Source organism: Phoxinus phoxinus (assembly GCF_949152265.1).
Source record: "Phoxinus phoxinus genome assembly, chromosome: 15".
Lineage (NCBI taxonomy): Eukaryota > Metazoa > Chordata > Actinopteri > Cypriniformes > Leuciscidae > Phoxinus > Phoxinus phoxinus.
This window is the reverse complement of record NC_136890.1, coordinates 31,774,240-31,798,775: the sequence shown is the minus strand read 5'-3', so window position 1 is coordinate 31,798,775 and position 24,536 is coordinate 31,774,240. Positions and strand designations below refer to the sequence as shown.

The 24,536-nt window shown below is 37.3% G+C and overlaps 2 protein-coding genes across 3 annotated transcripts in view; one reads left to right on the top strand and one right to left on the bottom strand.

Moving 5' to 3' along the window:
• The window catches only part of LOC307012056 (septin-2), a 35,504-nt gene extending 14,990 nt beyond the window's left edge, over positions 1–20,514 (bottom strand). The window contains exons 1-7 of one of the 2 annotated variants that reach the window (XM_079638293.1): positions 20,363–20,514; positions 13,860–13,904; positions 13,387–13,486; positions 13,147–13,233; positions 10,576–10,699; positions 7,787–7,921; positions 6,715–6,832 (exon numbers count right to left, since the gene is read on the bottom strand). In XM_079638293.1, coding sequence (XP_079494419.1) covers positions 6,715–6,832; positions 7,787–7,921; positions 10,576–10,699; positions 13,147–13,233; positions 13,387–13,486; positions 13,860–13,886 — 591 coding nt within the window. In that variant the 5' untranslated portion in view covers positions 13,887–13,904; positions 20,363–20,514. The remainder of the gene's footprint in view (positions 1–6,714; positions 6,833–7,786; positions 7,922–10,575; positions 10,700–13,146; positions 13,234–13,386; positions 13,487–13,859; positions 13,905–20,362) is intronic. The other variant, XM_079638294.1, reaches the window with a different exon arrangement.
• A 515-nt stretch (positions 20,515–21,029) lies between these two features.
• cldn5a (claudin 5a) lies at positions 21,030–23,156 on the top strand. Its single transcript, XM_079638096.1, has one exon. The coding sequence runs from the start codon at positions 21,360–21,362 to the stop codon at positions 22,005–22,007; it is 648 nt and encodes a 215-aa protein (XP_079494222.1). The 5' UTR covers positions 21,030–21,359; the 3' UTR covers positions 22,008–23,156.
• The last annotated feature ends 1,380 nt before the right edge of the window (positions 23,157–24,536 follow it).

Genomic DNA, 24,536 nt, shown 5'->3' with positions numbered 1-24,536 from the left:
GGGCGGGTCTTTGCGAACGGTCAATTTGCAGTTCAATGTAAACATAACTAGCAAACAAGTAGATGTATAAAGACTAAACCAGTTAGTCAAGCTCACATCTTTATGCTAGTTGCAATCCTTTTGAAGCACTCTGTAAGCAACTTACATTTTAAAGCACAAAATGCCTTAAAATGCACATTTGAGGAACAACGGAGAGACGAGAATGGGCTCCCCAACTGTACAACACGGCATGGATCAATATGCACACAAATCATTTCATGCAGATCAGTTTGGGCAGCACAGACGGAACAGAAAAATCTGAATATGTTAAAATATTGCATCTGTAAATATTAGCACCTAAACATGGATCTGCCAGAAAATGCTTTGAATGTAAAAGAAAATAGTGCACTAGGTCACAAACAAAATGACCTGATTACAGAAGAATCTCTAAATGACACAATCTTAATAACTGTGCACTAGTTGGATAATGTAACACTAAAAAGGCTCGTAAACATTTGGTCACTTGCACAAAAATAGGAGCCACAAACAGGACAGGCACTATTTAAGTACATAACACATCAAAATAAGTTAAATATAGTTTTCCTGTCTACAGACCAATTATTATGAGATTATACTTCAGGGAGCAAAACAGTAGTTTCTCGCAGTCGAGTTTCAGCATGAATAAGCACCTTGAATCCAACCACTCCCTGCAGATTTTACACGGTTTAAAACCGTCGCTTTTAACACAAAAACACTTTTGTTTATCATGCAGATTCTACTTAGTGGTTTAAAATGACAGAACTCAGCAGTATAAACAATTATGAAATACTGTAAAAATCACTATTCAGCAGTAAAGCGTGTCAAACTGAAAAGCCGTGAAGTTCTTAACTGTGATCCCTTGTCTCGGGATAAAACCGCTGGCTACCTGCAGCTCGTGAAGGCCTTTCATTCGTACAAAAACACACAGGGGTTTTATATAATTCTGAAAGAAACTCAACAGGACTGACCAATTACTTGGACCTGTTTGTGTGTGTTGGTACCAGGGCTAATGTTAATCCGGCGTCTCTGAAACAGCGGGATGCGAGGAGACGCTCACTCCAGCAAATTCCAGTCAGGGATGAGTGTGTGTGTGTGTGTGTGTGTGTGTGTGTGTGTGTGTGTGTGTGTGTGTGTGTGTGTGGAGGCCTTTGGCAAACCAGATGCTACAATTAAAGTATGAACAATTGGATAAGAACAGCAGAATTTCAGCTGATTGTAACTTCTTGCTGAAGACATCTTAGTATTTCATTATCTGCATCACATTTTGGTATTCATGCTCTTTAAAGAAACACTTTATATTTAATTACCTTTATGCATTTCTAAACTTGTATGCCAATTTAGAAGAATCATACATTGAGGCTTTCAAGCTTTAAATGGACACAAAGGCACTATGAAAGTAGTATAACAATAGTCCATGTGATTTGTGCGCTCTATTTCAAGTCAGATAGACATGTAAGCCATAATTCACCATTTAAATCACTATTATTTAGTAATTATTCAAGTGTATGAACTGTTTAAATGGTACTTTCTTGGTGGTTTTATGTCCTTTTTGCAGTTTGAAAGACTTGCATGCAAAAGTGTGACCATTTCAACACTCATTATATGTCGTTTAAAATGAATGAACTCAGAAACAGATTTGGAACGGTATAAGGGTGAGTAATAGATTATTAGTGAATTTTTCTTTTAAAGAGTTAAATATGCTTCTTCAAAAGCAGATTTATTTAACACAAACTGGATTTGATTGTGCCGTTCAAAGTGGAGGTGTTAAAAGTCTGTCCTAGTCATGTGGCCACTCTATCCTGAAAAACTGAAGTGTTAAATAAAGGTCAAGTCTTGGTCACAGAAAGCGTATGTGACCGGTGCTGGATATTTATTGTTTTATATGGGCTGCGTGAGCTGCAATTCCAGGATGCAATCATTCTGCTTGAGAACATACATAAATATCCACACCCTCATTTAAGGGAGGAATGTGGACACGGACAAACCCAAACCATGAGATATTCACAGTTTTAACTTCTGCAGTTGAGGAAGACATGATATCAAGATCAGATGAACGAAAAGACTGGAAAGCCTTGAAAACAAAGTGACCTCACTGGTCTAACACATTACGAATAACAGTGTCAAACAACATACAGTAAACAAGACGTTTAACACCAAAGCCCTGTGCTTAATGACCACACGGCCACAAAAACATAAACATAGTGTGGTCAGAAAATCTTGCACAACACTGAAAACCAAATGCATGGTATACATGCATTTAAATCTTTATATTTAATAATTTTTAGTTTATTTCCTGCTTTAAATTGTGTGTGTGCATATATATATATAAATAAATAAAATAAGCACAAGTATATGCTTCCACTGATGCTCTTTTGAACATCTCAAATCATGCTGGAGAACAGGATCATAAAGTTTTGTTCATGTAGTTGCCGATGCTGATGTCTTTAAAGCAAAAGAGACACACACCAAAGACATTCTCAAATTTTCACTCAAATTGCACTGCTGATAGTATGATTTTTAATGAAACCATGCATGTTCAATAATAAAAAATAGATGCATTTTCACAAGTGCTCTCAGACTTTTTGACCCCACTGTGTTTTAAAAACAACAAGGCTGGTAACGTTTGGCAACCACACAATCTTGCACAACGCTTGTTGGTGCTTTCGTACATTTCTCCCATTGAGCCAACCGAGAGGACAAAGAGAGGAAAGCTTTGACAGTTTGGAGACTGAGATATGAGCGTGATGGGGATCGCAGCATGGCAAACATCAACAATAACATTCAAATTCACATAAACACAACAATGCAACCCACCAAGCGCACCTACAATCTGACCTGTGGGAATCGCATGCAACTCGACTGAACAAATCTCCTCCCAGATGTACGTCAGTTCGTTCACAAAGGCTTTCCTTCTCATACGGACAAGATCTGCTGCTGGCGTTTCCATACCAGTAGCTCTTCGACATATATCACTGCTATGGGCAGGAAACGAGAGCTACCTAAACGTCCCTCGAGTACTTTATAAGTTTCAGGGTTTTATGACCTCAGTCCGGCCTCTGATAAGAGTCCTGCACAACGCTGACCCGGCTTTCCCTGCCAATCGGCCTGACACATTACAGGAAGGCCATATTGTTCTACACAAGCTGCTTCCCTCTTTCATGATGGTGCGAGAAAGATCGGGGAGAGGGGTGGCAGTCCTGTGAGAGAATGAGAGCGAAGCTATCACGGTGAGAAAGTGAGGGTGAAAATTAAACATAAATATCAGTCAGGCCGCTAAGACACAATGGGCCATTCGTCATTCTTACGGCAGGATTTCGGGAACCTTTACCGGTTGCGACGACATCGGGAAATGCTGACTTGCGCTTCCACATAATTCAGAACTGATTATTGGAAGTTGCGTCCAAGAGTCTTCTTGGGAAAAGATCAGGTAGATAGAAATCTGAAGGGAGTGTTCATACTTTCCTGATAATCACTGATGTAAGAAAAAGGACTCAAGCATTTGTGGAGGTACCAACGAAAAGAACAAGCATTAAACTTCCTCCAATTCATTGACTTTAACATTCAGATTTGATGGGGCAATTTCCTAAAATTAAGTTTTAAACAATCAAAGTTTCAAGTAGTCATGGGTTTCTCAGCAACAGCAACAACAGTAGTTAGTTCACATAAAGCTTAATAATAGAAAAGCCTGATTTGATGAATCGTTCATTTCTTCCAAAAAATCTTATCAATCTTATGACCTCAAACTTTTGAATGGTAATGTATCACTTTATAAGACTTGGAATACATTGCATATAGTGCATTAACTACTTTTTTAGTGCTTTCGTTATTTTTTTTGGTCTTTTTGGAGCTTAAAGGGATAGTTCACCCAAAAATTATCCCAAGATGTACTCGCCCTCAAGCCATCCAAGGTGTATATGACTTTCTTCTTTCAGCCAAACACAATAGAAGTTATATTTTAAAATATCCTGGCTCTTCCAAGCATTATAATGGGAGTAAATGGTTAATGGGAGTAAATGGCTCTAGGGGGTTAATAAAGGCCTTCTGAAGGGAAGCGATGTGATTTTGTAAGAAAAATATCCATATTTATAACTTTATGAACTATAATCACTGGCTTCCAGTTGTATATACACAAACATTTAACTTTCTTTAAAAAAAAATAGTTTTTACTTTCTTTACAATTTATTTTTTTATTTTTTATTACGGTATACTATTTTTTGTGAAGAAAGAAAGTTCAATTTGTGAGGATAAGTAAATGATGACAGAATTTTCATTCTTGGTGAACTACCCCCTTTAAAAAACAAAACATGGATTGGCAAACACAGCAATGTGGGAATGTTTATGAAAATGTGTTTTGAAATTACCTGCAGGAAGAGAAAACTGGCATCTAAGGAGCGAGCGAATAACAGGAACTACTATAAATACAAGCAATTCAGTGTCCAAAGCGATGTCTATATATGGAGCAGCATAAGCAATGAAGCCCTGTGACTTCCTGTGTGTTGTGTGAGCCATCCAGGAAGTACATTTAATTAAGAGTGATAGAAAACATTAGTTGTGTTCTTCTGCGTGAACTATTTCTATTTGACATCACTACACATGTCAAACTGAAGAGCGCACATTTGTGCTCCACACGTCACGAGAACACACACATAGACATCTGTTGGGGTCGTTTAGCTTAAAATGGCTGACAGTGGCTAATCTTTCCTGCAAATAGATGGACGTCGTACATGCAGTGATTGCAGGATGTGGAAAAGATTCCATTAGTCTCTAAATCTGTCTCTAACAGGACCATTTTCTGTAATGAGTCAATGTTTACACACACAAAGGACGCTGACAGAGGTCAATTGGGACATTTAATCAGAAACGGCCTAACCTCAAGATTAGTCAGAACATAAACAAGAAGAGATCAGTGATTACTGGGTCTTTTTTCTTTTCTTTTAATGCTAGTGAAAGTCATTGATCAGCAGGTGTCTGCGGGTTTAACAGGATGGGATGTTGATTTGTGGGGGATGGAGGACAAATTCTTTCACTACTGTTTTGTTATGGCTCTTTTGTCATGCAAAATCTAACGATGTGCAACATGTGGAGATACAGGAATAGACTGAAGACTTCAATGTTATAAAACAACACATAATGACTGTATAGATTAGCACATTTTTCTTCCATACACAGACACACTAACATCAGATTAACAGAATTAGGGCTGAGGAAACTAGATAACCAAATGATTCAACCACTTTTGACAGTTTACATTAATTTATTTTTTTTTTTCCATCAGAATGCTATGAAACTGACTTTTTACTACGTGAACACAAAAAATGTGGACATGATTAGAAAAGGCTAAAAAAGTCACACTTTTACTCTTCGCGGTGCACTAAATACATCTTATAAAACTAGAAATCATAATTTATATTCACTACCTTTGAATGTATTTAGTGCACCGCGAAGAGTAAAAGTGTGACTTTTTTAGCCTTTTCTAATCATGTCCACATTTTTTTGTTTATTTTTATAAGTTTTAAGTTTATAAGTTTGGGGTTATAAAGAATTGCATATACTTTTTTTCAGCAAGGACAGATGAAATTGATCAAAAGTGACAGTAAAGGCATTTATAATGTTACAAGAGATTCTTGTTTCAAATAAATGCTGTGGTATCAAGCATTTTAAAGAGTGATGATAATAATAATATGAATGTTTTTTAGCATATTATAATTATTTCTGAAGAATCATGTGACACTGAAGTAATGATGCTGAAAATTCATCTTTGCATCACAAGAATAAATTACATTAAAAAATATGCAGCTGTCTTAAATATTTCACAATATTACTGTTTTTACTGTATTTTTAATCAAATAAATGCAGTCTTGGTAAGTAGATGAGACTTCAAAAAAAAAAAATGCTAGTGTGTGTGTATATATATATATATATGTATATATATATATATATATATGTGTGTGTGTGTGTACTGTATATATATATATATATAATATGATATAAGCACTTAAACAACAATGTAGGCTTTACATTTGTGCTGTTGAACCCTCTAAAATTTTGTTTTTGTTTTTACAAAGGAAAGTTTTATAACTTTTTAGAGGCAGCGTATGATTCAAACACTGCTAAAATAAACCTCCACCACTGCGTTCATTGACATAATTGTGCTCAAAGCAGCAGCAGAAATGCTGAACAAGCTCCAGTGCTCATGTTGATCTGCACGAGCTTCCTGTGGGATTACAGATTACGTCCCAATGATGTCGAGCCAGATACACGCCACATAATCACCGTCCTACTTAACCTGCGGAGCACATCAGCAGGAAGACATGGAGCGTGCAGGTCGGCACACACCTGACCTCGCTTCAGACACAATCCTGAGGGTGTGTGATTGTGTGTGTGTTAAAGGGAAACATCTGCAGACAGCACGAGGAGGCCACTATTGTCCATGGAGATCCGTGCACTACAGCACATCTTTTTACATACTTGTGTTCACGCCGGACTGCAGGAATGTCACAATGCATGAGCATGAACACATGCACATCCTACGACTGATCACTAAACATTTAGTGTACCAGTCAAAAGTGTGTTTCTTATCTTGAAAAGCACAAATCCACACCACAAAGAAGCTCAAATATACAATTTCGTGTTAGTTTTGCAACTAGTCCTGGATCACATGATCAGTTGTACTTGTTCTAGAGAGAAAAGGCTTACCCTTGTCTTGAGGCGGTCTCTCTCTCTCAGCGTGAGCGTGTCGGCTTTGGCGATTACAGGAACGATGTTGACTTTGCTGTGGATCGCCTTCATAAACTCAACATCTAGAGGCTTCAGGCTGGTAAAAAAATAAAATAAAAATCAAGCACACAGAAGCACAAATCACATACACTGCCATTCAAATGTTTAGGGTCAGTACGATTTGTTTTAAAAAATTACTAAGCAAGGATACATTAACCTGATAAAAATTAATAGTGAAGACATTTATAATATTACAAAAGATTTCTATTTCAAATAAATGCTGTTCTTTTGAAAATTCTAATTATCAAAGATTATATTCCACAAAAATATGACGCAATACTGTTTATACTACCGTTAATTGATAATAATCAGAAATATTAATTGAGCAGCAAATCAGCGTATTAGAATGATTTCTGAGGAATCATGTGACACTGAAGACTGGAGTAATGATGCTGAAAATTCAGCTTTTAATCACAAGAATAAATTACATTTTAAAATATATTCACATAGTAAACAGTTACTTTCTATTGTAATAATATTTCACAATATTATTGTTTTTACTGTATTTTTAATCAAATAAAATGCTAATAAAATGCAAAAAAAATTCTCATATGAAATAATCAGAGTAAAGATATGTTTGTACCAAGCATGAATTATGACCATAACAGAAATGGAAACAAAACAATGCATCTACCATTAAAATTCATCCTGAAATGAAGTGATGGGCAAATAAATATTTGGCATCGGCAATTAAATAAATGTTTATCCGGGACCGGGACTGACTTTGAACAGCTTTGATGTGAATTTTTACTTTTTTCGTGGGGTTTCATGTGACCTAAGAATATTTCTCACAAGCCGCTGAAAATTGATTTTTACTCTTAGTCTGAATAGCATGCATGTAAATATTCAGCTGAGTTTTTTTTTTTTTTTTTTTTTGGTCATGTTGCTTTGATGCATCACTCTTGTTTTAAACAGGCCTTAATTTAGGACTAAATAAATAAAATGTTTTATTGACCGCTGAAGAAAGGCAGAACATGTGCAGGTGTTTTACCCGTGTCCAAACGGAGAGATGAAGTAAAAGCAGCAGTGTACTCTGTTGTCAACGATGTGTCTGCGGTTCAGTCCGCTCTCATCGTGCAGGTATCGCTCAAACTGATTATCGATATACTGGATGATCGTCTTAAAGCTGTTGAAGAGAATAAAGCAGAGAACGAGCTGAGAGGAAATACTCAGATATAAAAGCTTGTGATTGTATTAAACAAGCGCGTTAAACAAACATCGGATATGGATCTCAGCAGAACAAAACCACAATCTAATCGCAGGATAGGAAAATGCGTTTTAGAAACGGTGAACAACCATTTAGTCAAAACAAAGCTTATCAAAACGCTACACAACATCATGTTTACAGGTTCTTGTTCTGCAATGACGCACCACGGTTATTTTAGTATCACTGAGATCCTATTATATGTTTTTGCTTTCATTTTCAATTTAAAGGTTTGCTGTGTTTTTGTCATTTTTATTTTTATGAGTTAGTTCCCCCCAAAATTCATTAATTACTCACCCTCATGTTGTTACAAACCCGTAAGACTTACGTTCATCTTCAGAACACAAATAAAGATATTTTTAATTAAATCTGAGAGATTTCTGTCCCTCCATTGACAGCTACGCAAGTAACACTTTGACGCTTCAAGTTCATAAAGAGATCGTAAAACTAATCCATATGAATTGAGCGGTTTAGTCAATTTTCTGAAAAGACTCAATCACTTTACATGATGAACAGATTGAATATAGGCTTTAATTCACAAATAAAAATTGATCAGCGAACATAAACAGAAGCTCAACCAAACCTGCTTGACGGGCAAGAACCATAAGCTTCCATTAACCATATCAGATGTGTGCATTGATTAATGTTTATATGTGAATAAAAGCCTAAATTCAATCTGTTCATCATATAAAGTGATCGAGTCTCTTCAGAAAATTTGGACTAAACCGCTCAATTCATATGGATTAGTTTTATGATCTCTTTATAAAATTTTGAAGCATCAAAGTGGTAGTTGCGTAGCCGTCAATGGAGGGACAGAAAGCTCTCAGATTTAATTTAAAATATCTTCTTTTGTGTTCAGAAGATGAACGAAAGTCTTATGGGTTTGGAACGACATGAGGGTGAGTAATTAATGACAGAATTTGTCCCTAATATGTTTTTATTTCAGTATTAGTTGTAGTTTTAAGTACATCAAGTAAAACTAAATAAAAAATAAGAAATGTTACCTTGGCAACTAGATGGAACAAAATAATTTTTTATATTTAATTTTGTTTCGGTTCACGTTTATTTTAAGTACCAAAAATATTATTATTGTTTTAATTTGAGTTTTAGTTGACATGTACTCTCAGTTCTCACCACCAGATTCCCTTTTGCTCTAAAGTCTCCAGACTTATCTAAACAGCACACACTGAACCACTTCTGACGCAGATATGATCACTGCACTTCACTTTTGTAGATCTCAGCCTTGAAACCGTATCGAGAGGTGGAAGGAGGAAACATGACATGATAATATTGGTAGGTAACGTGGATGGCATATTTTCATTTAAAGCATTAGAAGTCTGTGGGTAAGAGATGGGGACGATATTGTTCTTTCAAACAGGACGTTCCCAGCATTCCTCAGCAAGGCTCAATGACCATATACAAACACAACAGCTGCCGATAATCCACAATCAAGTGCCATAAAGTAAATAGTCTCTGCTATAGAGATACATAGACACATAACACTGAGTATTAAGTTAATAATCAGTTCAGTCTTTCATTCAGGAGGTCATAGTTATATGCAAGGTCTAATTTTGTGGTAGATATTTGTATAACACACAGCTATTTCAACTACCTAAGGAACATTTTTCTGCAAAACAACAGCAGCACTATTCCAAGTGCAGAAACATGTCAAGAGTGACACACATTACATAAACTTTATGTTTTAGGAATAAATAAGTAGGGATGGGTCAAGATCTGCGTCTAGGTGAGATCAATTATTTTTAGCAACAGCACTAATTTGCATGTAGAGAGTTTGCACACAAAAAAACATCTCTACATACACTATATAATTTAAAGTACTAGAAATAATACATGAATTTTGCATGTTTTTAACATGTTAACATAGATTTCACATGGGAACGCTTCCAAAACCACACGTTTTCCATGTGCAAAGTATGCTTTTCACATCATTTTGTGAAATTGTCTTTTTTTTAAAAGCTTGTGATTTTTACTTTCACAATAAAAAGGTGCTTAATTATTTGGTTATATAATATAATGACATTCAGAAGTGTGATTTAAGCGTTCGAATAATAAGAAATGTGTCAGATCCTATATAAAAAAGTAATGCAAAAGCAATAAAATGTAATTATATAATGCAATGCAGAATCAGTGTAGCAACAAGATACAAATAAAAATGGCATTCAAATCTGTGACGGCATGTATTTACAGCAGGAGTGCTGTGCTTCGCAAATATCCCGTTATTATCCACCACCAATAATTTATGGTACAGGGAAAATGATAATGCATGGAGAACGTCAAACTTAGAAGTAAATATATGGCTCGGAAGAAAGAAATTTCACCTTCCACACTCATTGAAAGTGGCTGGTCTCTACCAAAATGTTTCTTACCACATGCACACATTCAGCAATCTAAATGAGGACACACCAGAAATGTTTATAGGTTTTTCTTTTATATAAAGTAATGTATGTTTGAATCATTTTTATAACTGAAGATGTCCCCAGATGTCTCCAAAGGGAGGTTTGGTCAGATTTTGCTGACTTCTCGAGATAAATTTAGCTGAGTAAACACACACTGACCAGTCCTGGCTGTTGATGGCGTCTCCATATCCAGGCGTGTCCACTACAGTCAGGCGGAGCTTCACTCCCCTCTCCTCGATTTCCACAGTGGACGCTTCAATCTGAACCGTGCGCTCGATCTTCTCTGCAAGCACAACAAAACCCCATTCAGAACAAAAACAGAACAAAAGCTGTGCATAAACATTTGCATCGAGACAAATCACATTAAACCTCATGATTTATTGATGCAACATAAAAAGTTATGAGCGCTTTCTGAGAACCTCTGGGAGGAAGCCCTGGGCTACAGACGGGATTATTTTCTTGAAAACAACCTTATTCTCTACAGAGCTTTAATAGACAAAGTGCTCAACAGAGGGATTTGAAGGGATTTTATATCCCTTGAGCATCTAAATCAGAAATGTTCTGCATTCCACTGCGAGTGGCATCATGATGAAAATAATATTGCTTTCTACAAAGAAGCATTTGCACACTTAAGACACTTAGAAATTTCAAAAAAATTATAACAAAATATCACATTGTACAGGTGAAATCTTGAAAAATTTGAATATCGTGCAACAGTTTTTTTATTTTTTATTTATTTCAGTAATTCAACTTAAAAGGTGAAACTAATATATTATATAGACTCATTACATGCAAAGTGAGATATTTCAGGCCTTTATTTGTTATAATTTTGATGATTATGGCTTACAGTTTATGAAAACCCCAAATTCAAAATTAGAATATTGTGAAAAGGTTTTCATAAGCTGTAAGCCATAATCATCTAAATTATAACAAATAAAGGCTTGAAATATCTCACTTTGCATGTAATGAGTCTATATAATATATTAGTTTCACCTTTTAAGTTGAATTACTTTTGCACAATATTCACATTTTTCGAGTTTCATGTGTAAACTATATATTTTTTTTAAAATAGATAAAAACAAAACAAAATTACTATATGTGAGATTTTTTTTTTATGAACCATGACTAACATTTTTTTTTTTTTTTGCAGGTCTAACATTTAACATCTGAGAACAAAATGTACCAAGACTATTAGTCAAAGTTGGTGTCAAAATAGTGGAGACTTATGACACGGCTAGATAGTTATCTAAATATAATAGCCCCATGACATATTGAGTAATCACCGAACTAATAACCCTGTGACTTGGTAGATCTAAATTTGCTTTGCCAGTAACAGAGATAGGAGGAGGATGCTGAATTTACACAAATGTAGAACCAATCATATTAGAAAAATGATGTGATGATGATGAGCAATATGTCATGTTATCTTGATTAAAGCACACTCAAAGGCACTGAATAAACACAATAAACACTTTAATCGCATCTATTCCACTCTGGCCAAAGTAACGTACACGGATGATGTTGTCATGAGCAGATTTGTAAACATAACGGTAAAGAAGGCATCACATTTTTGGGGTGATAGAGTTTATGATGATAGCCTTGTGCGACATGAATGTAATAATAATAATAATTTGTTACATTTATATAGCGCTTTTTCTGGGACCTCAAAGACAGATATTTAGAAATTATGTTCGGGTCAGGGTCGGGCTCGGTCACATCAGCGTGATAAGGCATTGAACATTTTAAATTTAAAACAGATTATTGTGTAGGTAGCCAATGTACCTGATGCTTTCACTTGATGCAAAAGTTAGTTTTTGTGATTAAAATACATGTAAAATATTACCATAACATCTGTCTTCCTGTGTGCGGACATTTGTTTATGTAGCAGTGACAACGAAATAGGTACATAATGTGCGCGCGCCTGTGTTAAGTGCGCTGTGTTAAGTGCGCTTGTTGCATTTCCAAATGCCTTCCGACAGTTGCTTAATAAAAGCGGGCTTTCCACACAAACAAACATACGTGTGTCATTAGCATGAGAAAAAAATGAGATTTTAACTGTGTTGGGCTCGGACATAAATATCTTTATGCCTGTCGGGTCGGGTTCGGTTACTGCTCTGTCGGACGCGGGCCGGGCAGAAAAATTCGGCCCAATCCGCACTCTGGTTGGGACCCACACAGACCACAGGGTGAGCGCCCCCTGCTGGCCTCACTAACACCTCTACCAGCAGCAAACTGGTTTTCTCAGGAGGTCTCCCATCCAGGTACTGACCAGGCTCAGCCCTACTTACCTTCAGTGGACAACCAGTCTTGGTCTAGGGTGATATGGCTGCTGGCAATATATTGATGGACGAAAACATCGAAAGAATCTGAAAAAATCCTATACGTCCATAGTAATGTGTTTTCCAATTGACATAAGTAGATCAAAACAATGGCCATAGTAACACACATACTAAGCGAGTTCATCATTTGTGCTGTGCAAATGTGAGTAACAATGGTAAAAATAACCACAATACTTAGCGAACAACCGGAATACCGGAATAATGAAAATTGCATGTAAACAGGAGTGAAGAGTCACTATTGCATGCTTTTTGGGCCAAAATAAAGATAATCTACAGAGGATTTCTCATGATTACTAGGATTATTTTGGTCTTGGACACAATATCCTGTAGAGTTAATAAAGACCTCAGGGTGTGTGTGTGTGTGTGTGTGTGTGTGCGTGTGTGCGTTTACCTGCCGCTCCAGGTATATGGCGCTCTGGGTAGAGGTCAGTCAGGAAGAGGCTGTTGATGAGGGTTGATTTACCAAGACCAGACTCTCCTAAGAGAACAAATAACACCCAGTTAAAAGCAGTGTGTGTGTGTGTGTGTGTGTGTGTGTGTGTGTGTGTGTGTGTGTGTGTGTGTGTGTGTGTGTGTGTGTGTGTGTGTGTGTGTGTCCATCTGAATCCATATCTGTGTTTATGTCACGCACCTACAACCATCAGTGTAAACTCAAAGCCTTTCTTCACGGACTTCCTGTGCACCTGATTGGGCAGGTTGGCAAATCCCACATATCCTGCAGCATCAGGAAACTAGAAACACACATCAGAACTGTTACACCGATGAACAAGTTTAATAAAGAAACATTTAATACTTAAAGGTAAAGTATGTTGATTTATTCAGCACCAAAAGGAATTGCAAAATTTTTGATTGCAAAAATAATAATAATTTCCCCAAGCACTCCCTTCCTCTTCCATTGACCAAGCAAATGGACTATAAACTCATTTCATTGGTGGAGTCAGATGTTGACATGTCGGCCCGCTCAAGAGATCAATGTTTTGAAAGCACGACCAAGTAAAAGAAACTGTTCAGGAAATCATCCTACAAGTAACTCTGATCATTTAATGGAGAAGTTAGGAACTATCCAAAACAATTACACACTTTAAGTAGGAGTATCCGTCTTACCTTTCCTTTTTCTCCAGACTGCGACATGACGTTCCTGCCTGACAACTAGACAAAGAAAAAAAAAAAACATTAAAATAAATTAATTAAAGGTCTTTTGGAAGATTTCTCTTGAACTCGCCGTTTAGGAAAATACATCGTAAGAAGAGATTTAGTTGCCAATCGATATGAGTTTTTAAAGACTGATGTATCTTGCCAATAGAACGCTAAAAATATATATTTTTTAACTAATAATAATAATACTTAATACTGACAAAAATTTACTGAACACTTACAATAACACACAACATTTACAAAAAAAAAAAAAAAAGTGAAAAATGAAACATTCCTAAAAAAATCCAAACAAAACTCAAGGCTTCGTGATCTTCAAGGCACATGATCCTTTAGAAATAATTTTAATATACTGATTTGATGCTCAAGAAACATTGATTCGGATTATTTTTCAGGATTCTTTGATGAATAGAAAGATCATAAGTACACCATTTGTTGGAAATAAAACTCTTGTAACATTATAAATGTCTTTACTGTCACTTTTGATTGATTTAATGCATCATTGCGGAATAGAAGTATTCATCAATTTTTTGAAAAATTTTAATGACCCCAAATTTTTTAACCAAGTAAATAAATAAATACTGGTATGGTCACTGATATATCTTGCATCTTAAATGCAAAAGATGGACAATTAAATAATCCTTCACATTCCAGTCAAATAAAACATTCACATTTAAATGGATGCACCGTCATTTGAAGCTCTCCATAAATCTGATCTTCCTTCACACACGGTGACAGATCTGCATAGGGTTGGACTGATGGGGAACAAACTGTTCTGGAGAAGCTGGGAGTGTGTGAGTGTGTTAGACATGAAGAGGAGAGTGAGGGGTGGCGACAGGGAGGGAACAATACTGTTTATCTTTCATCTTCCTGGAAACGCTTTCCTACATTTCTACCACTCCCCATAGATGAGGACACACACACACACACACACACACACACACACAGGTTTTTATACTGTACAAACTGTATATTCAATCCCCTTACACTGCCCCTATCCCTAAACCTACCCATCACAGGAAACATTCTGCATTTTTACATTTTAAATAAAACGTATAACTCAATAAATAGTTTTTTAAGCTATTTGAATTATGAGGACTCATGAAATGTCCTCATAAACCACGTTTAAGTTGTTGTAATACCAGTGCATTATACAAATTTGTGTTCTCATAAATCACATAACACACACACACACTATGAGGTTTAGCTGAAAGTGTGTTTGATTCAGAGACAGCCGTTCTGAAACTCTTCACAGTGAAGGCCTAACAGCTGTAATACTGACAGATCGAGTTTTTCATTTTTATGAGTGTTTCCACTCCCAAGACAGAGAAAATCAGCTTTGCATCAGAGGAATAAATTATATTTTAAACTGTAATATTTCACAATATTACATTTTTTACTGTATTTTTGATTAGCCTTGGTGAACTTCTTTTGAAAACAATAAAAAAATCTTACTGATGCCAACTTTTTGAACAGTACTGTGTGTGTTCACCTAAGGCGGCTATATTGTATGCCCTTTAACAAAGTATTTATTTTGGTCCCCACTAGAACAGTTTTTTATCAAAATTGTTTAATTGTTGCAGCTCCTCACTCCCTAGTCTGTCAGAAAAGCTCTGTTTTGTTCCTGGATCTTTGAAGCCCCTTCTTTCCGAAAAACTCAATGAGCTCTGATTGGTCGGCTGGACCCGTGTGTTGTGATTGGTCAACTGCTTCGAGTGTGTATGGGAAATGTCCCGTCCCTTACCAGAACCATGAGCTTCAACACTACTAACTAACTCAAGCAGGCCCCGCCCCTTTATTCTGCAAAAGCCTTGGGTGGGAATTATTTAAATGAGGAATATTGTGACGTGTTTGTTCCTGGAAGAAAACTCAAGACTAAGGAGACAAAGGAGGCGTTTCAGTGAGTTCAGAAACAGTGACACTGATATAGAGAATAACTCACTTTGGAGTGACTTTTTACCTTTGCAGAGCTTTTTAATGTTGAACAGGGAAAAAAAAGCTTAATATGATGATCCATCATGCTGTGAAATGTCATGACTATCTAAACATTTTACACAATGTTTAATCATATTTAGATTTCGTTTACATTTTGTTCCAACCTAATTTACACAAAAACAAGGGGAAAAAAAGCCTAACAGCTGTAATACTGACAGATCGAGTTCTTCATTTTTATGATCACGAGTGTTTCTACTCCCAAAGCAAGAAAAATCAAGAGTCAAAGTGTTTCTCTGGAATGCATGGAAACTAATTTAGGATAAATGTCAGATTGTGGGCGTAACGGTGCTGCCTTTATAATGCAGGACATTGCGATTCCCAATTTATCACACACACACACACACAAGTGCACACGTACACACACACACTCTGGGAGGTCTTGTTATTGCTAGCTGGGAATTATGGGAAGGATAAACCAGTCTCAGATTAATCAAGTGGCCTCATTATCACCACAGTGATTTCAGAGAGAAGCTCCACGTGTGATTTTTGCATTAAACTCCAAAATCAAGAAAATATTTAACAAACACACCAGCTTTCAACTCTACCTCACCCTCAAACATGAGCACAGGTGGTGACCAGACTTAAAAGATTTGCCATTTTTTACGATAAAATGGTTTTGAGGTTCTTAACAGAATTCCTGATGGAGCTTAGCGGATCGTAAGCTCGTGAGACATGTGACTCAAACGCCACATATACAGTCTGATGGCTCGCCGCCGGTCATAACCAAACTACCGTTCAAAGCAGCACTTGAGTTTATGAGTGAAACGTGTCGCCTCACGACCCCCGGCGTAATTCACTTCACCTCTGAAGAGTTCTGGCGTATTGATGGATGATTTCAAGACAAAGGGCGGAATCGCTTTCAAACACCGACGGAAATAACACATCCATACAGGACAGGAATTGAGAGCAAGGGATGAGACGTGATAAAGGAAGAAAGAGGATGGGGTGAAAGGTTAAAGATGTAAATTAAGGGAAGAAAAGTCCTTTGATGACAGGGACACATAAAGCCAAGATAGCAGAGACAACCTTCAGTTTCGACTACACAGCCGAGTAAAACAGTTTACTATACTAGCAATATAGAAAGTGACTGTGTTTTTCAAAAGAAACAATGGATGCAAGTTCCGTCATTACCAACAGAAAACAAACTATGCTTTTGGGAAACACTGTTTGTTACAAGACTATTGGCCGATATACATGTGCCTGATTAGCCGATTAACAGAAAAGTGTGTCAATCCACCAACTAAAACCATACCGACAGCCTCCAATGCAAATATAAATAGAAAATTCAGTAATATAAAAATTTCGTGAATTTCTTTTATACTTTCTATTCAACAAAGAATCCTGTTTTCCACAAAAATATGAAGCATTGTTTTCAACATTAATAATGATAATCATAAATGTTTCTTGAGCATCAAATCATCATATTAGGATGATTTCTGAAGGATCATGTGACACTGAAGACTGGAGTAATAGCTTTGATCACAGGAATTAATTAGATTTCAAAACCTATTCAAATAAAAAGTAGATATTATAAATTGGAATACTATTTCATTGTTTTTGCTGCATTTTGATCGAATAAATATAGCCTGGGTGAGCAGAAGAGGCTTCTTTCAAAAACATTTTAAAAACCCAAACTTTTGAACGGTGGAATACGGTTTTACTTCAATTCAGCATTTTTGTGCTATTCTAAAAATATTCTAAAAACATCACCACGGTGTTAAAGTTTGTTGATTTTTTTTTTTTTTTTTTACAATGTTTAATTACATTTATGTTTCGTTTCCATTTTGTTCTAACTTTATTTACACAAAATAAGTACAAAAACAAGGATTTTTTTCCTGCTCCGAATAAAACATACTATAGGTGCCTAAAAATTAGTATAATAATTAAATTAAAAAACATAATTAAACCCCAAAAAATGTCAAACATTTCTCAGTACAAAACCAGAACCACAGTGACTTTATACATGCAGTAAACAAGCTGTAAACACCTACTATAAGGAGTACTTAAGAAATAAATGACATTTTGCACAATAAAAAAGAAAATTAACAATTAACAGTCTATTATAATGAAGAAGAGGTCATTTAGAAACTCATCTTGTTTACATGTCACGTGTCTTGCCAAAATCCTGCTTATTATAAATTGGGATTTCCTTTCAGACCACTTCTATGTAGGTTCAAGGTTATTTTAACAAAACACGAGCCAAAAGATATAATTTTGATGAATACAAGCTGCCACAACATGTGACTTCAGCTTAAAACATTACATTCAAATACTGTCTTATAAATGCGCCCTGAGACCCAACAAAAAGTGTTTGGAGTCGGACTAGTGTTTTAGGATCATCACTATAGTGCTTCTTAATGGGATAGTTCAACTAAAAATTACAATTCTGTCATTATTTACTCGCCCTCATAACGTTCCAAACCTGAAAGACTTTCGTTCATCTTCAGAACACAAATTAAGATATTTTCAATGAAATCTGAGGATTCTGAGCGATTACTGTCCCTCCATTGACAGCTACGCAACTACCAATTTGACGCTTTAAAAAGTTCATAAAGATATCTAATCAGTTTAGTTGTGTGTGTTTAGTTTTGTGTGTGTGTTTAGTCCATATTTTTTGAGGAGACGTGATTGCTTTATAATGAACAGATTGAATTTAGGCTTTTATTCACATTTAAACATTCATCAACTCACACAACAGTGGCGGTAAACAGAAGCTCAAGCATGTTCGCTTGATGCGCGAGAACCAATGATGTTCATTCTCGTGTTACGCATCACGTTTGAGCTTCTGCAAGAACCAATGAGGTTCATTCTCATGTTACGCATCACGTTTGAGCTTCTGCAAGAACCAATGAGGTTCCTTCTCATGTTACGCATCACGTTTGAGCTTCTGCAAGAACCAATGAGGTTCATTCTCATGTTACGCATCACGTTTGAGATTCTGCAAGAACAAATGAGGTTCATTCTCATGTTACGCATCACGTTTGAGCTTCTGCAAGAACCAATGAGGTTCCTTCTCATGTTACGCATCACGTTTGAGCTTCTGCAAGAACCAATGAGGTTCATTCTCATGTTACGCATCACGTTTGAGATTCTGCAAGAACCAATGAGGTTCATTCTCATGTTACGCATCACGTTTGAACTTCTGCAAGAACCAATGAGGTTCATTCTCATGTTACGCATCACGTTTGAGATTCTGCAAGAACAAATGAGGTTCATTCTCATGTTACGCATCACGTTTGAGCTTCTGCAAGAACCAATGAGGTTCCTTCTCATGTTACGCATCACGTTTGAGCTTCTGCAAGAACCAATGAGGTTCATTCTCATGTTACGCATCACGTTTGAGATTCTGCAAGAACCAATGAGGTTCATTCTTGTGCATCAAGCAGGTTTGGTTGAGGTTTTGTTTATGTTCGTTGATTGATGTTTATATGTGAAAAAAGCATAAATTTTATCTTTTCATCAAAATGATCGAGTCTCTTCAGAAAATTTGGTCTAAACCGCGCAATTCATTTGGATTAGTTTTATGATCTCTTTATCAACTTTTTGAAGTGTCAAAGTGGTTGTAGCGCATCTGTCAATGGAGGGACAGAAATCTTTCAGATTTCATCAAAAAGATCTTCATTTGTGTTTCCGAAGATGAACGAAAGTCTTACAGGTTTGGAACGACATGAGGGTGAGTTATTAATGACATAATTTTCATTTTTGGGTGAACTATCCCTTTAATACATACAAAATATTCCTTCTGTATTTTGCTAATTTTATCACCACATTTAGCACATACATAAAGGTACGAAAAAAATATTTTTTATATTGAATTAAAATCACTATTATATGTATTGTATTATTGTTATTAAAACATTCTTCTAATGTCTATCACATACCAACATTAACACGCAGAAAATGTGTGGTAAGCATTTTCTCAGAAATACTAAACGAAACTGAATTGTTGGCTCCCGGGACGGGAGGACATGTTAAAAGTGAGGAGGTTTGCTCCAGGCAGAGAACGTGCTATTAAACTGTGAAATGTGCTGTCAAACTCTGGCCATCATCTCCTCGACTCCCATAAACCCCTCTCTAATGCCAAATTCCTATGTACTTTATAAATGAAACAACAGATAACCTTGGGTACACTTTTATAGCACCCCATTTGAAGTGAAAACACCTCCTCTCGTCCACACCCTTTTTGATAAAAATGTTCTTAATTCAGAGCACGTAACACATCTAAAACTGACACGCCCGCACTAAAACAAACCATATGTGTGTCACCTTACAGTTTCAAGGAGATAAACAAAGTATCGAGAAATACAACTGTATTACTTCATTTGAAATGTAACTTTTGACATGCAACAGTTACTGTGAAGCCGCTAAGGAACTGACACAAAGTCTCGGCTGATTAATCACTTCCGGATACAAATGTGAAGAAACTTCGACTAACTTTTTTAAGCGCCAGAAGCCCTTACCTGTTATAAACGCGTGATAAAACACAAAAACCTGGAGTTTTTCCACCTCTCTTGTTTTCTTTCTTCCAGCAGGCCAATCCAGGGAATCCGGAAACCGCTGCTACAATTCCGCCCTTATCCCATAATGCCTATTTTCTGATGGATTAAGAGACAGGGCGCAACGGAAGCCATTACGGCTCAAGTACCAATGTAGAGGACGGCCAATAGAGCGGCGAATTAGAGCCAAGATGGCGGAGATAGGTCACAGTTTCTAGGAGCGGGCTGTTTCCAGTGCTTTCAGTGAACATGTCTAAACACGAATAGGATTTGTGAAAAAATATTTTGTTAATGAAATTCAAGTGAGATATTTAACTTTTGATAATATTTAACTTTTTATATATTTTTATTGATTTATTTGTATTTGTTTTGGTGATGGCTTATAGCCTATATAACTATAAGTGATTTTATATAAAAAAAAAATATATAAAATATAAAAAATAGCTGTTTAAAAAAAACATTCGTTATATTCGTTTATAAACCCCCCTTTTAGACTTTCACACACAAACGCACAGCTTCTCTGCATCCTCATTGGCGAGCAACAGATGCTCTCTTGTGCGATTGGATGAAAGTTTCACTTCAGTCTTCGACAAACACAAACGCACGCACGCGCACACACACACACACACACACACACACACACACACCCCTCCTCTTGGCGTACCGCTATTATTCCACTCCACTTATTCCCAGTCCAGGAGAAGTCCGTTAGTCAAAGCACAGAGGAGACGCAGCGAGGAGATGCGGTCCACCTGATCAAAGCGCTTCAGTTTTTGTGATTGAAACTTTTGGGTAGAAGTTTTTGGAAAGAATAAACTTTGGAGAGAAGAAGAAACTTTGGATAAAAGACTTTAGAAGAAAAGAAAACAAGACTCTGGAGAGGAAAGCAGCCTTCCCAGACCTTCCCAAAGTTCTAGAGCAGGTGCACAGATATATTTAAGCACTACAAGGAGTGAAAGAGATGGCCTCCGCGGCTCTGGAGATCCTGGGTCTGATCCTGTGCGTCTTGGGCACGCTCTTGGAGATGGTCGTCTGCTGGCTCCCCAGCTGGAAGGTCACCGCCTTCATCGAGGCCAACATCGTGGTGGCGCTGACCATCTCGGAAGGCCTGTGGATGTCGTGCGCCGTGCAGAGCACCGGCCAGATGCAGTGCAAGATCCACGACTCCATGCTCGCTCTCAGCCACGACCTCCAAGCCGCGCGCGCGCTCACGGTCATCTCGTCGGTGTTATGCGTCATCGGGCTGATGGTGGTGATCGCCGGCGCGCAGTGCACCAACTGCATCAAGACGGAGAACGTGAAGGCACGGGTGGTGAACGTCGGAGGGGTCATCTACATCATCAGTGCCATATTCATGCTCGTGCCCCTGTGCTGGATGGCCAACAGCATCATCTCCGACTTCTACAACCCGCAGGTGCCGGCGTCCCAGAAGCGGGAGATCGGAGCGGCTCTCTACATCGGCTGGGCGGCCACCGCGCTTCTGCTGCTCGGGGGAAGCATGCTCTGCTGCTCGTGCCCAGCCTCCAGAAACTCCGGCTACTCGGCACAATACGCGCCCACCAAAAGATCAACACCCAACGGGGACTATGACAAGAGGAATTACGTTTAGACGCTGTTTGAAATGATTTTACAGTACATAAAAAAGTTATTGTGTTGCACCAGCTGCAGATGTTTCGGTTCTCTTGTAAAACTTCAGACTGATTTTACTTTTTTAAGCATCTTGGACTTCTGATTGGATCCATTTGTTTTATTTAACATGACGTCTTTTGTGGATATGCATTTCTGAAAGGTGAACATTTTTTAATAACTTTTGTAACAAACATTATGCAAAGCTTAACAAGTCAGTAAAATAGCCTTCATTCAATGTCAAACATTCATTTGGCTATATATTTTCATACAGTATTCATGTTTTAATGTGCATGAACTGATCTGTTAAACATTATATCATTTGATTTTATTTTATTTTAAAGCATCCGATTGGCTAAAAATGATTGAATCCTTTGATTTTTATTTTATTTTAAAGCATCCGATTGGCTAAAAATGATTGAATCCTTTAATAATTGTTTTCAGTAACATTATGTTTCTGATAATAAGCCGATCATCATCAGTTGATGTACTTCAATGTTATGTGCAAATGTGCATAAACTACTGATCTGTTAAACAAAATGTTTGTTTTCACTCTAAAAAGTTATTAGAAAGTGTTGCCTCTTTGTTTCAAAAGTTATTGAGGGTGAAAGAGAAAGAATAATCTGACACAAATATCTGTTTTAGGTACCTGGAAAAGTTTGTAAAAGGCTAAAACCATTAAGTTAGCTGTAGCTGATCAAAGATGTTTACCGATGTGTTCAATGTGCTGAGGACGTGATGTTATTAGTGTGTAAATCTAGAGGAATCTGCTTTGGCACATTTGCAGAGACTCTTCAACACGAGGAATGTCAGCCAGGACAAACAGCTGGACAAATGAAGCAATCTTTGCTCATCCGTCCGCACTGTGGCTCATAGTGTCTTGAGCTGAACAAGGCTACACGAGAACTAATGTCAAGCAGGATCTACGTTCACTATGGAAAATGTCTGTTTTTTTTGGGATTCTCTTGCCGGTATATAGTGCCTTGCTGTATGCAAACCTTCATGGATCATGTTCCTTGAACCTAAGACCTCTACATTTAGTTTATTCAGCTCGTCTGAAATAGTTATTTTTTGTAACTTTTTTAAAATTGTGTATGAAAGAATGTTCTTTGGAATAAACATTTACAGTTCTGACACAAATATGAATGTTTGTGTTTTTGTTTAATGCCTTTGTTTGACTAATACAGTACAGTTGAATACGCTGATCTCACTGAATACAAGTTTAACATCAGATTGCAAAAAGCCATTAAAGGGATAGTTCACTTTAAAATGAAAATTATGTCATCATATACTCACCCTCAAGTTGTTTCAAACCTGTATGAATTTCTTTCTTCTGCTGAACACAAAGGAAGATATTTTGAAGAATGTCAGTAACCGAACAGTCTTTTATTCACATTTAAACATTCATCATTGAACATAAACAGAAGCTCAACCGAACCTGCTTGATGCGCAAGAACAAACCTTGTGCTGCTGAAGCTCAAACGTGCTGCGTAACATGAGAATGAACCTCATTGGTTCTTGAGAAGCTCAAACGTGCTGCGTAACAAGTGAATGAACCTCATTGGTTCTTGAGAAGCTCAAACGTGCTGCGTAACATGAGAATGAACCTCATTGGTTCTTGCTGAAGCTCAAACGTGCTGCGTAACACGAGAATGAACCTCAGTGGTTCTTGCTGAAGCTCAAACGTGCTGCGTAACACGAGAATGGACCTCATTGGTTCTTGCTGAAGCTCAAACGTGCTGCGTAACACGAGAATGGACCTCATTGGTTCTTGCTGAAGCTCAAACGTGCTGCGTAACACGAGAATGGACCTCATTGGTTCTTGCTGAAGCTCAAACGTGCTGCGTAACACGAGAATGGACCTCATTGGTTCTTGCTGAAGCTCAAAAGTGATGCGTAACACGAGAATGAACCTCATTGGTTCTTGCTGAAGCTCAAACGTGCTGCGTAACACGAGAATGAACCTCATTGGTTCTTGCTGAAGCTCAAACGTGCTGCGTAACACGAGAATGGACCTCATTGGTTCTTGCTGAAGCTCAAACGTGCTGCGTAACACGAGAATGGACCTCATTGGTTCTTGCTGAAGCTCAAACATGCTGCGTAACACGAGAATGGACCTCATTGGTTCTTGCTGAAGCTCAAAAGTGATGCGTAACACGAGAATGAACCTCAGTGGTTCTTGCTGAAGCTCAAACGTGCTGCGTAACACGAGAATGGACCTCATTGGTTCTTGCTGAAGCTCAAACGTGCTGCGTAACACGAGAATGGACCTCATTGGTTCTTGCTGAAGCTCAAACGTGCTGCGTAACACGAGAATGGACCTCATTGGTTCTTGCTGAAGCTCAAAAGTGATGCGTAACACGAGAATGAACCTCATTGGTTCTTGCTGAAGCTCAAACGTGCTGCGTAACACGAGAATGAACCTCATTGGTTCTTGCTGAAGCTCAAACGTGCTGCGTAACACGAGAATGGACCTCATTGGTTCTTGCTGAAGCTCAAACGTGCTGCGTAA